Source organism: Astatotilapia calliptera, chromosome 3, assembly GCF_964374335.1.
Source record: "Astatotilapia calliptera chromosome 3, fAstCal68.1, whole genome shotgun sequence".
NCBI classification, from domain to species: domain Eukaryota; kingdom Metazoa; phylum Chordata; class Actinopteri; order Cichliformes; family Cichlidae; genus Astatotilapia; species Astatotilapia calliptera.
The window spans coordinates 49,071,330-49,083,497 of record NC_137424.1 but is presented as its reverse complement, the minus strand read 5'-3'; the positions used below and the strand labels follow the sequence as shown (position 1 = coordinate 49,083,497).

General features: G+C 41.9%; 1 protein-coding gene across 2 annotated transcripts; it reads left to right on the top strand.

Moving 5' to 3' along the window:
* Window positions 1-2,306: 2,306 nt before the first annotated feature.
* On the top strand, window positions 2,307-11,291 carry LOC113019135 (E3 ubiquitin/ISG15 ligase TRIM25). Of its 2 annotated transcripts, none has more exons than XM_026162672.2 (8): window positions 2,307-2,653; window positions 3,574-4,418; window positions 4,604-4,712; window positions 5,372-5,467; window positions 8,444-8,677; window positions 8,980-9,002; window positions 9,741-9,889; window positions 10,032-11,291. In XM_026162672.2, the coding sequence occupies exons 2-8, from the start codon at window positions 3,775-3,777 to the stop codon at window positions 10,316-10,318; spliced, it is 1,542 nt and encodes a 513-aa protein (XP_026018457.1). In that variant the 5' UTR covers window positions 2,307-2,653; window positions 3,574-3,774; the 3' UTR covers window positions 10,319-11,291. The 2 variants fall into 2 exon arrangements, with proteins under 2 accessions (XP_026018457.1, XP_026018456.1); XM_026162671.2 differs by having other exon boundaries at window positions 3,571-4,418.
* Window positions 11,292-12,168: the final 877 nt, after the last annotated feature.

The following is a 12,168-nucleotide window of genomic DNA, read 5'->3' as shown; positions in this document are numbered from 1 at the left end:
CTGTTAGAGCGGCAGCAGGTGTGTGATGACAGGAGAGTCTCAGCCACGCCTGCTGCATACTGCACATTCCTGTGTCTTTGGTATTATGTAATATGTTCCATTGTGCTGAGCGTGATGTCATCTCTTCCTGGGGATCAAGCATGTTAGTGAGACAATTGTATTAATCTTTGTGCATTAGTAAAATACCTTCAATCATAGCTTCGTTCATTTCAGCAGAAATGAAAATGAAATGAAAAGTACTGCTTTCCTGTATATAGTCAGTTTACCAGAAATTTGTCTTAATGGTTTCTAATTACAGTGATATCATGCAGTATAATTAAGCTGTTGGTTTTATTATCAAATCATTAAGATCCAATACCAGCGTCTCTTAAACGGAGAAGAATGGACTGCACGGCAAATCACTAAAATTAATAAAGTTCATCCGCTGAAAGGTCCTCACAATGATCAGAATCGACTGATTTCTGTGATTTATTTATTGTAATAACGTTAGTATATTCATTTGAACAAAACAGAATATTTAACAGGTCAAATTGATATCATTCAACAGATCTAGTAAACCCGTAGTTCAAAATTAATTAGGGCCAAAGCACTGAAGTGCAAAGGCCCTATTGGTTCCGTTTATTATTTTTCAGTGAAATTAATGGCCTTTAACATGTTGAACTCATTAAATTTTGTACACGTATCAGGTCTGGTGAAAAATTACATATTTTAATGGTTCACATATGGGCGGTGCAAAATTGCTCTAGAATACCACCTATGCATTGTTTAATGAAGTCCTACAAACACATAGTTTGAGTCACATAGATTAGATTTGGTAAACATGTGTAACATGGCGAGACAAACAAAAGTCAGTAGACCGATTGATGCAAACCCAACAGGAAGTCCACCGTTTTGAATTGAAAGTGACATTTTGGTGCTAATTTTGCCATTTCCAGGCCCTAAACTTGTGCGAACTCCTCCTAGGGATTTGATCAGATCACCTTCATATTTGGTCAGTGTCAACTACACCGCTGAGTTTTTGTCATAGGGTGTGGACATGGCGCCACAGCAAATTTCAATCATTCACCATGAAAATCTTAATTGCTCTCCCTTCCTACATGCATCATTCCTATGTTGATCGTGGCTCAAGAGTTGGGTGTTCACCTGGTAATTAGAAGGTTGCCGGTTCGAGCCCCGGCTTGGTCTCGATCGTTGTGTCCTTCACCCGTTGCCTACTGGTGGTGGTCAGAGGACCTGGTGGCGCCAGTGTCTGGCAGCCTCGCCTCTGTCAGTGCGCCCCAGGGTGTAGCTTGCCATCACCAGTGTGTGAATGGGGGGATGACTGGTTGTGTAAAGCGCTTTGGGGTCCTTAGGGACTAGTAAAGCGCCATACAAATACAGGCCATTTACCATTTTACATTCTTCAAGCTGGACCAAACTTCTCACATGTGATAAGGCTCCCTTGCTGAACATATTTAACTGCTATATTTAACATCAGCAACAGCGCCAACTAGTGGGAACAGAAAATGTCATGTTTTACACTTCTGGTATAGCATAGAGGTGGATGACCCAAGCCACCTTTCGTCAAAAGGCGTGACACGTTTGGAAAGATTGATATTTGTAATCAATGGTTAGAGTCCCACCCAGTGGGAAGAGAAATAAAATCTATCAGTGTGACACCAGATCGGACTTGCTGGGTGTAGGTGTTGGGAGCAGGGGCAGATCTAGAAGAGTGGCATGGAGTGGCAAGTGCCACCCTAAAATGATCCTTTGCCACCCCAAGTGCCACCCCTGTTTTGCATATGACAATGTTGTTTATTAAAATAAGATAGCATTAACAGTTTGAGCGTAGTTACAGTAAACATTGAATATAAATGCTAAAACTGAATATATTGCATAGTGTCCTGGATTTTGCCACCCTCATGCCACTCTAAGAAAATTTCTCTAGATCCCCCCCTGGTTGGGAGTAGCTTAACACGCCCTCTCAACACTGCTTGCAGCTTTCATTGTTTAATTGTTGTTGCATTCCATGTTTAGAGAATAAAGGCTTGTTTTCACGTTCACTTTTGCGTCTGTGTAAGTTTCGCTTCTGAGTCCTTCTGTCTTCACGGCCTCAGCCATGACAGTCCCACATCTTTGAAATGATTTTGCTAATCGTCTTTCTTAAAGACATGAGAGAAGATCATGAACCCCAAATTGTCCTCTAATTATAGAATGACTCATAACAGGGTTCAACAACCATTCTGCAACAGCCCACACTATGTAACAGCGATCCCGAGCGGCGCAATCACAAACAAATCGCGCAGTACGTATAAAATACAGATTTCCCAGGCACAGTGAAGGCAGCATTTTCCCCGCATCAACCTGCTCGGTCTCAGTCCGCCAGCTGTCCGTTTGTCTTCCGCACAGGTTTGTGTCAACTCGTCCTTTTGTGTCACATCCAGAAAACTCCAGATGGGAATCTAAATGCCGGCTGTCTGGAATATTTCCCCGCGGACTAACCTGGACTGTGCGGACACAGAGGGAACAAGGGGGGAAAAGCGGCAGCGCTAACGGGCGGTAATGTTAATACGTTAGCCACGGCAGGTGCACCACGGCCACGACTGACAGGCTGTCAAACCGCAAAAATCACCGTTTCATCTCTTCACAAAGCTACCTTGGATACTCTGTCGAGGTAAGGGGACTTTAATGTCTGTTTGTGCCGTTTTTTGTTTTGTTTTTTAACCTATTTCCCGGCATCTCGACGGGGAGCGGGAGATTAGTGTAGCCAAGTTAGCTAATTGTCGGTTTAACACTTTAACGGACAGAGGCGATCGCAGGTTTTTAAATCCGTGACACATTAAAGGCCCTCTGTTTTAATCAAGGGCTGGACGCTTTCATGGCAGCTTTCCAGGCCTGTGTGTGTGACGGGTGCGACACTGGAAACCAGTGCTGACCACTGGGAACTGCACTTTTTTTTTTTTGTGTGTCGTGTAAACAGCAGACTGATTTTGTTAAACGTGTTCAATAAACAGAGGAAGACGGGACAAGTGACTTTGCCCTGTGGTCTCGACAAGCAGGAAGTTTTACTTTCAATTCCAGGCTTTATTATGCAGCATGTACAATTAGCAGGAAGCGAAAATGATCACGTGACACTCTCAAGCGTACTTAAAACAATAACATAAATATTTAAGAACGTTGCAAGTGTTTATAACACCTGCTCTCCGTGGAAGTGCTCAACTTTGTTTGTTTTGGCGGTGTTTTTTTTTGTCGTTGTTGTTGTTTTATCAGTGAAAGCCAGATCTGCTCAAGTTTGCCATCACGAGAAAAGGAAAAGTTAGCACATTTTGACATTTGAGTCTCAAAGAATAATTAATACTCGTGATTTCTTTTTTTCTGACTGTAAATGACTGGCAGCACATTGAAATTATGCAAACCAGCTGCAAAAAACTGCATTTGCCTGGTTTATTTGTTATGAAAAGCATAACAAGTAAACTGTTTTTCTCTAGGCCTTGTATGTTTATTTTTGTGTTTTTAAGCTATTAATTTGACAGAATAATATTTGAAGACATTCATTAGCAATAAACTTAAACTTGTTTCTTCTGTTTTCAGCAGCCTGCAGAAAATTAAACCGCACTTTAGGAAACGCGTGGAGTCCTTTTTTCCTCCTGTTTCTTTTCCTTTTACTCTCTCCTATCCCGACCACCTCACCCTCTGTTTCCACGTCTGTCCCCCCCTCATCATTGCATCTTTTTCCTATTTTGGGAAACGTCCATCTGTCTCCGGCTCATTTCCCCTGCCCTCACATCCAGTGACATGGCCTCGGCTGAGTCACCGCAGTCCAGTGTCCTTCAGGATGAGCTCACCTGTCCGGTGTGCTTGGACTTGTACCGGGACCCTCACTTGCTTCCTTGCGGGCACAACTTCTGCAAGACTTGCCTCGATCGCCTGAAGCGGCAGGCAGAGCGGAGTCACTTCCGCTGTCCAGAATGCCGTAACAGCCACCAGTGTAGCACCAAATTTCAGAAAAACTTTAAACTTGCCAATATCGCCGATGACTACCGTCACAGGCGCAGGGTTCGCGCCATGCCTCCCACAGCTTTAAAATCAAGGGATCTGCCGTCGTCCTCTCTCGTGCTACAACCTTGCAGGAATGGGATCGCTGTGCCATGTGACTACTGCCCTTCAGGCTCTGCCGAGGCACCGGCTGCCAGTGCTGCTGTGGACTGCTCTTCTGCTGCTTCTGTTTCTCAACAAGGGGGTGATAGCGAGGGAGCAGCAGCTCCTGCTGCTGCCGCTTCGATGTTTGCAGTAAAGACCTGCTTGAAATGCGAGGTGTCGATGTGCCAAGAGCATTTAAAGCCACATCTGGAACTGCCGGCATTCCGCATGCATCCTCTCACCGAGCCGATGAATGACTTCTGGAAGAGGAAGTGCCGTGATCATGATGAGATCTACAGGTAGGGAGGAGGAGGAGATGGCCTTTTGACTTTTTCATGAAGAGTAGCTGAGTGCCTGTAAAACATTTATTTATTTACTAGTGAGGATGTCGCCCCCCCCCCCCCCCCCCCAGGCTTTACTGATTTGCTCTGTTGATCAGCTTTTAGTGTTCATTTTTATCTGAGCCCTGTTATTCTTACTCCAGATATTACTGCATTGATGACAAGATATGTGTGTGCAACGCCTGTACCATAGAGGGAGGACACTCAGGACACACGATCAAGACTCTGAAAAATACAATGAAGGATTTAAAGGTACACTCTTTACCAAAATTAGTTTCTCCAGTTACAGTTATGATGATAAAGAGGTTTTTTTTTTTTTTTTTTTTGTTTTTTTTTTTTTTTTTAATGGCTAAACACTGAATATACACGCACTGGCCACTCTATTAGATACATCTGTTCAAATGCTTGTTAATGTGAACATAATCAGGCATTAACTCATTTAGGTAAGTAGAAATGCTGAAATTCTAATTGAGCATCAGAATGAGGAAGAGGGTACTTAAGTGATTTTGAATGGTTGTTGGCATCGCATGGTCTTGTCTGAGTATTTCAGAAACTGAGATTTTCCCACAGAACTGTCTGTAGGATTTGTAGGAATGGTCTGAAAAAGACAAAATGTCCTATGAGTGGCAGTTGAGAATTTATTTAATTGTTTAAGCTGAATGAAAGAACCACAGCAGACCCGTCCACATTTTAGCGCTGTCCAGCGTATACTTTATGCCCTCAGCTGTTTCAACACTGCTTGGCTGTAGCTTTGCAGCTCCCAGTCTCACACACCACCAACAGCAACAACAACATATTGACAGGACGCACTTCTTATTTTACACTCAATCTTGGAGTCCCTTCATGTTAAACGTGAAACCGTTTTGTGCCTTCATTCGCTTTAAACTTACTCGGCTGCTCTTGTTTGCCAGGGGGTGCTGGACAAGCAGCTGTACAGGATAGAAAGGAAGTACAGCATGGCTGAGAAAAAATTCCAGGAGCAGAAGGAGAAGGAGCGGCACAGTAAAGTAAGAGGCCTCACATTTCACTATCTAAACATAACTGATACATTTTTTTTTTTTTAGTATGTTACCATTTGTCCTGGGTTTTTTTTTTTTTTTTTGTTTTTTTTTTTAAAACTACTATTATTTTACACTTTTGTCTTTTCAATCCCAGTTCTGGGAGGCCTGTACCTAAACATAAATACTGACTCAGCATAAGCATGTGCCAGTACTACTTCTAGTTCTAGATGAAGCCTTTAAGAGACTTCTGTAAAGCTCATTCCTGAGGAAAGCAGGGATGATCGCGCTGGTGGCTGGAATAATTATTAGTGAGGGCTGTGTGGTATCAGGACACAGGTACAGTTTTTCCAAAGCTCCTTATTTATTCAGATAAGGCTAACACAGCACCTTTTCCTTTAGCCTAAACTAGAGATGGACTGATCCGATATTCGTATCGGCATCGGTCTGATACTGACCTAAATTACTGGATCAGATATCGGAGAGAAATAAAAAAATGTTACCCGATCCATTAAATATCAAAAAAGCACCTCACAAAACTTGCAACACGGCGTAACTCTGCTCATAACCGTAGCACGTCGGAGCAGTATGCGTCATGTGATAGAGCGGCTGTGTGTTTTTGGAGCCTCGCTACCAAACCGGCATTTCATCTCCGAGGAAGTTATCCCAGAGAGAAGTAAAGCAAGTGTGTAAGTTCATCTCTTAATGTTTGTAAAGCATTCCCGCGTTAAGCTTAACAACTGATATATGGAGCGACTGCCTCTTCTCTCCCCCTCCCTCTCCTGCTGCTACTTCAATCATGAAACTGATCAGTGATCAGCTGATCGGCTTTTCTGTCGTGACTCCCGTCTCTTGTTTGTTTTTCGCCCACTTCGCGCCAGAAAGAGGAAACCAGCGGCTGAACAACAGCAGCACGTTTAAGCTTGATAAGCTGTTGTTAGAATTTATTTAATATTACTTTCTACACCAGGATCTTTTTCTACGTAGCTGACGGCTGGTAACTGTGCAGGGGCGGATCTAGCAAAGTTTAGCCAGGGGGGCCGATAGGGTATGAACAGGGAAAAGGGGGCACAAAGACACACTTTTCTTTCTTATTGTCATTTTAAATGTCGAGCTTTTAATAAATAATTATTTGAATCTTACACCCAAAGTTTTAATCTGATGTAAAATGTATAGAAGTCCATTACTGTATATAGTAACTGTTAAGTCTAATATACCCTAGTAAGCTATAGTACTTTTTTCCTTTGGAAAGGTACCATCTGTTAAAGAAAAATGTTTAATCTATTTAATTGTGGAAAAATAATTGATTTCTGTGCTTTTTTTTTTTTCCCTTTCCCACCCTGCATCAAATTAAAGTTGATTACGTCAATTAAGCCTCATGAGGTGGAGGGTGGTTCCCTTTTTTTGTTTTGTTTGTTTTGCTGGGAGTTTTAGAACCCTATTAGTTAGGTTGCTTAATATTTCCGCTAAGTACTCTGTAAAATACCAGAATAGGGAGGATGGTGTAGGTTTAAGTTTATTAGATTGATCAGTTTTTGCTCAACTATGAAATAATTTGGGTGCAGTGTATTTTTTGCATACAGGTATAACACAATAGCTTTAGTGTTTTTGTTTTAAACTTCAGTATGAACTTATACAAAATGCAGCAAGATATAAAAAACAAAAAAACCCCCAGTTCTATTGATTAAAAAACACTATCGGCTTCATATCGGTATCTGCAGATATCCAAATTTATGATATCGGTATCGGACATAAAAAAAAAAAAAGTGGTATCGTGCCATCTCTAGTCTAAACCACACCAAAGTTTTATGAATGTAAGGCCTCAGTCATCCCAAAACTAGATAAAGTCCACCCAGGCCTCTGAAGGTGCAGATTGACGCCTGTAGAGGTGCTGGGTCATCATGTTCTACGAAGCTCTGCTGCACGTTACTTTAGAGTTAAATGGAGCCAGAGACCTCTAAACAGAAGAAACCGTTACAGCTCACAGGATGTTCATGAAAACCACTTTGAAGTTTGCAGTTTCATTTGTTTTAGTGTTTTGTATATTCCATGCAGTGATTGGGGAGGGGAACCTTTTCAGCACCATGGAGAGCAATCTGGAGACTTTTTCAACATTCATGCCCATGATGACTGTATAACCACAACTGTACAGTACTGTGGCAAGAGGCTCAGCCACTGTCAGTTCTCCTCTGCATAGAACAGCTTGTTCAGCTTTGTAAACAGGGCGCTCAGGGCACGCGCTTTTTAAAAGTCCTTCTCACTGTGTACGTCCTCCTTGTATGACTTCCCCTTCTGCTACAGGTGTGCCTCTTGCCTCACCTGATACTGCGCTCTGAATCAACCAGCTCCACCTTTCCCATCAGCAGTCAGGCAAAGCGCATAGCCCAGCACCACCACTGTTTAACAATTTACTAACACAAAATTTGAATCCTAAAAAAGAAGTAATATGGCCAAAGTTGAGAACTTGAATGGGTTTAAAAAAAATATAAAAATTATAATTATAAATAAGCTTAATATGGTAAGGAGTATAATAAGGAGGGGTTTTTGTTTCTTTTCTTCTGCTCCCTTAATCACTTAGGCTTGCTGATTGATTTATTTTTAGTACCCAGGATGCCTTTGCTATGGGCACTTGTTTCTGCTTCAAAAAACCAAAGTTAGGCAATGCTCTGACTCAAGCTTGAGTAACTCTAAATTTCAAGATGCCTAAATAAAACTTTTGAGTTATTAATTTGAAATTTTAACATTGTAACACAAAATTTGGATTTACAGATCCTGGGAAAAAAAAATCTGTGGCAGAAATGAGCTTCCATACCTTCCCGACGCAACCCCAAAGGGGACTGTCTCATCTGGTTAGGTTAGGTGAATGTGTAAAGCACTAGACCGTTTACACATCACTTATTCATGTTGAGTAAATTAAATTCTTGCACTTTTGCACCATCGTCCAGCTGATTGACTTTTTCTTCTTTCCGTCGCTTCCCTCGTTAGAAGTTTATGGACGACACCGAGCTGTGCTTGAACCGACTGGGAGACGAGATGAAGACCAAAGTGCAGAGCTTCATCGGCAGATTGCGAGACTGTGCACGCGCTCACTGTGACATCAACAGCCCGACCATTCAGATGAACATCATCAAGATCACCAAGGACCAGGCGCGCTTACAGGAAGTCCGCTGCGGCATCGAAGGTCTCATGCTCGAGAGCGACCCTTTCCGCTTCATCGAGGTGAGACTCTAACGCGTCACTGTCAAACTGCGGCCGCGATTTTACTCTTAAAGCACGGAACATTTTCTTGTGACATTATTGAACTGATCCAAAAGAAAGTTTATCCTGCTGAAGTTAAAAGCTGTAAAAATACCAACAGAATGCTGTCATCAAACTCTCAGACTATCCTGCTAGGATGATGTAAATGTGATGGTTTATATTCCAGGGCTGCCCACCAAAGTACAATCTGTGTGTGGAGATACGCATAGATTTGTTTTAATAATTGATTTATTTGTGTTGATGTCTGTTTTGTTTTTTTTCAGGCATACAGGACAAAAGGAAAATAGTAAGTTTTTTTTTTTTTTTTTTTTTTTTAATTTCTCAGTTCATCTTTGCTTTATTCTCACATCATACAGACAAAATAAAGTTTAAACATCCTAATATTTCTCACAGCTGAAATTATCTGTTAGCTTATTTTTTTGTGGGGAGGAAAAAATAAACACTCAGCAGCCACTTTTTTTGAATACATCTCATTGGTGCCAGGTTCTTAACTACAGAGCGACTTGAACAGGTTGCTTGAAATGTTTGAGAGATTTTGGTCCATGTTGACATGACTGTATCACACAGTGGCTGCAGATTTGCCGGCTTTACATGCATGATGTGAATCTCCGGTTCCACCACGTCCCAACATTGCTCTATCAGATTGAGATCTGCTGACTGTGGAGATTGTTGGAGGACAGTGAACTCACTGTCATGTTCAAGAAACCAGATTGAGATGATTCAACCTTTGTGACATGTATGTTGCTGCCATGTGATTGGCTAATTAGATATTTTCATTCAGCAATTCAACAGGTGTACCTAACAAAGTGGCTGCTGTGTGTGTATATCACGAAAAACCATTAGAAGCATGATATTTAAGGAGTTTTTACCAGTACATATTGTAGTTTTACTTAAACTGATTATTATAGACTGACTGAAGTGCTTAGTTATGTGTCAGCATGGTTGCAAACAATTAGCGATTTAAGACGTGTATACATGGATGAAGGAAGCAAACTGTCACTTCTTTTGTCTTTGTGCACTTTAGTTACCGCAGGCAGCTAAGGAAAAACATGTTTTACCCAGAGTATGTCGACATGGAGACGGAGGGTGTGGGAATGACGATGGAAGAGGAAATGAGAAAATTTCTGGAAGAGGAGCTCCGGCCTCACATTAGCGATGCTATCAATTCCCTGTGTAAGAAATATTCAGTCATTTGCTGACACTCGTCACTGTGTCTGAAACGGCTTCACAAGCCTCTAACCCGAAAACATCTGGCAGCGTAACGATTTGTGCTGTTTCAGCTCTGCTCAAACTTCTGTTTCATTTTCTCCATCAGGCTACATTTCTGATCCTGAGGAGGAGCAGGACGAGAATGAGGAAGAGGCTCCGGAGGAGGACGAGGAGGAGGACGATGAAGATGAAGATGACCTAGATGACAGCAGCGAAGAGGAAATGAGAAGTGAGGGGGAGGAGGAGGAAGACGATGAGGAGGAAGATGGGGTGGGACCGCATGATGATGATGATTACAGCCCGGAGGAGGAGGAGGAGGAGGAGGAGGATTTTGAAGAGGAAGAAGAAGAGGATGGGGATGAGGAAGAGGATGACGAAGAAAGAGGAGTTTAATAGCATTATTTTCCACCTAATGAAGCACTTTGAAGTTGATCCTCGACTGTGGACGAGTGCACAGTCACATGACAAATCGCTCGTCTTCATGTTCGCAGAATGTGAAGATTAAGACTCAAGAAGCCCCACAATTTGCCTCTAACCCTCACACAGCATTCAGACACATGCTGGGCAGTGAAAGCCTCCAGTTCAGCTGGACTTGAAACAAATCAAGGGCTGAGAATGTGCTGAAGTGACTCTCACCCTAAACATGTGTCGCACACTGGCAAACCTAATTCAGGTGCTTTCCTTTAGAATCATTCGCTGTACATGAATGTGAATGTATAACGGCTCAGTTTGGGAAACCTTTGCACGTCTGTGACACCAGATTTTCGAGCACTTTGCCAAAAAGATTTTTTAGAAAGTGAGAATTTACTCTTTCACCTTGTTAGCTAGATTTGCTCTAGCTTGATTGAAGAACTTTCTGCAAAACGTTTGATACAACAATAGCTCCAAAGAAAGCCCTTCGATCAGAACTTCTGCTGAAGGCTCTGAGAAATCTGCTGGAACAGAACCTGTGTATGAGCTTGTGATTGTTTCAGCATTGTAAGCCAAAGAGAAAAGGTTGTGAGTGAGAGTGTGTGTGCATGCATACTTTAGGAGATGTTTGTCTGCTTGGCATGATGTTTAAAGAAATGTGCTAACAGAAGTTTACTGCAGAATGACGTTTTGCTTTTTGTGCTTTAAAAGCAGTTAATGCATTTACAAACATGTAAAAACAAAAATAATTGTTCCTATGCACAGTTCATACATTCTTCTTAAAATACCAGTTTTAGGTGATGTGTACTTTCGCACTTTACTACTGTTAATGCTGTGGTACACCTGAAACCTTTGAATGTCGACAGCTGATTTCCATTTTGATAAAATTATTTGAGGGGCCAAACTTCAGGAATTGTAAAAATTAAAAATGATAATAAAAAGCCTGGTGAATGTGCACGGTTGTCACGGTGTTGTTTATGTTGCTGGAGAAATGTGACGTAAGAGTTTATATTTTTGCTTTGTGTACAGGAAACGCATTACTGCAGTTTGATTAGGACATTTAAAGCTAACAGGCTGAAGACTTTAAACACAGGAAAATGGGCAAGAAAGAAAATAAAACAAATATCACATATCCCTAGCATCCTCCTTTTCTGTCACACCAACCTTCTGTTTGTACTCCTCCATTAAATCCATGAACCTCATCTGTGCTCTTCCTTTTTGCCTGGCAGCACCACCTTAAACATCTTTAGCTGTCCCTCCAAAATCCACATTACTATTCTTGTCCTTTCTGGTCACTCCCAGTGAAAATCTTAGCATCTCCAGCTCAGTCGCCATCTCCAAACCGCACATCTAACATCTTGTAAACCTTCCCTTTCAGTCTAGCTGCTATTCTTTCACTCAGATACTCTTCTCCACCCACTCTTCCCTGCCTGCACTGTCTTGTTCACCTCTTTGTTAACTGTCTGTTGCTTTGGTTGGCCATAGGTATTTAAATTCAGTCTCCATTGCTCTCTCTCTTCCACCTGCTCTCACTACACGTCGCAACATCATATGCAAACATAGTCCACAGACACCCCAGCCTGACCTCATCGGTCCATCACTGCAGACTAATAATAATAAAATCTTAGTTTAGGCCTTTAAGTGGGATAGTTTAGAGACAGCTTTCAGTACAGGAGTAGCCTGTTCAACCACGCAAGTCATGGGGCGCCAATATATTTCACTACACCTGCTCTAGTATTTAAACTGTTGTGTATTATTGGCCTATAACATGTCAAGCTCATTCTGAGCCAGAAAGAAAATTCCTGTCACAAAGTGACTTTTGCATATCCATA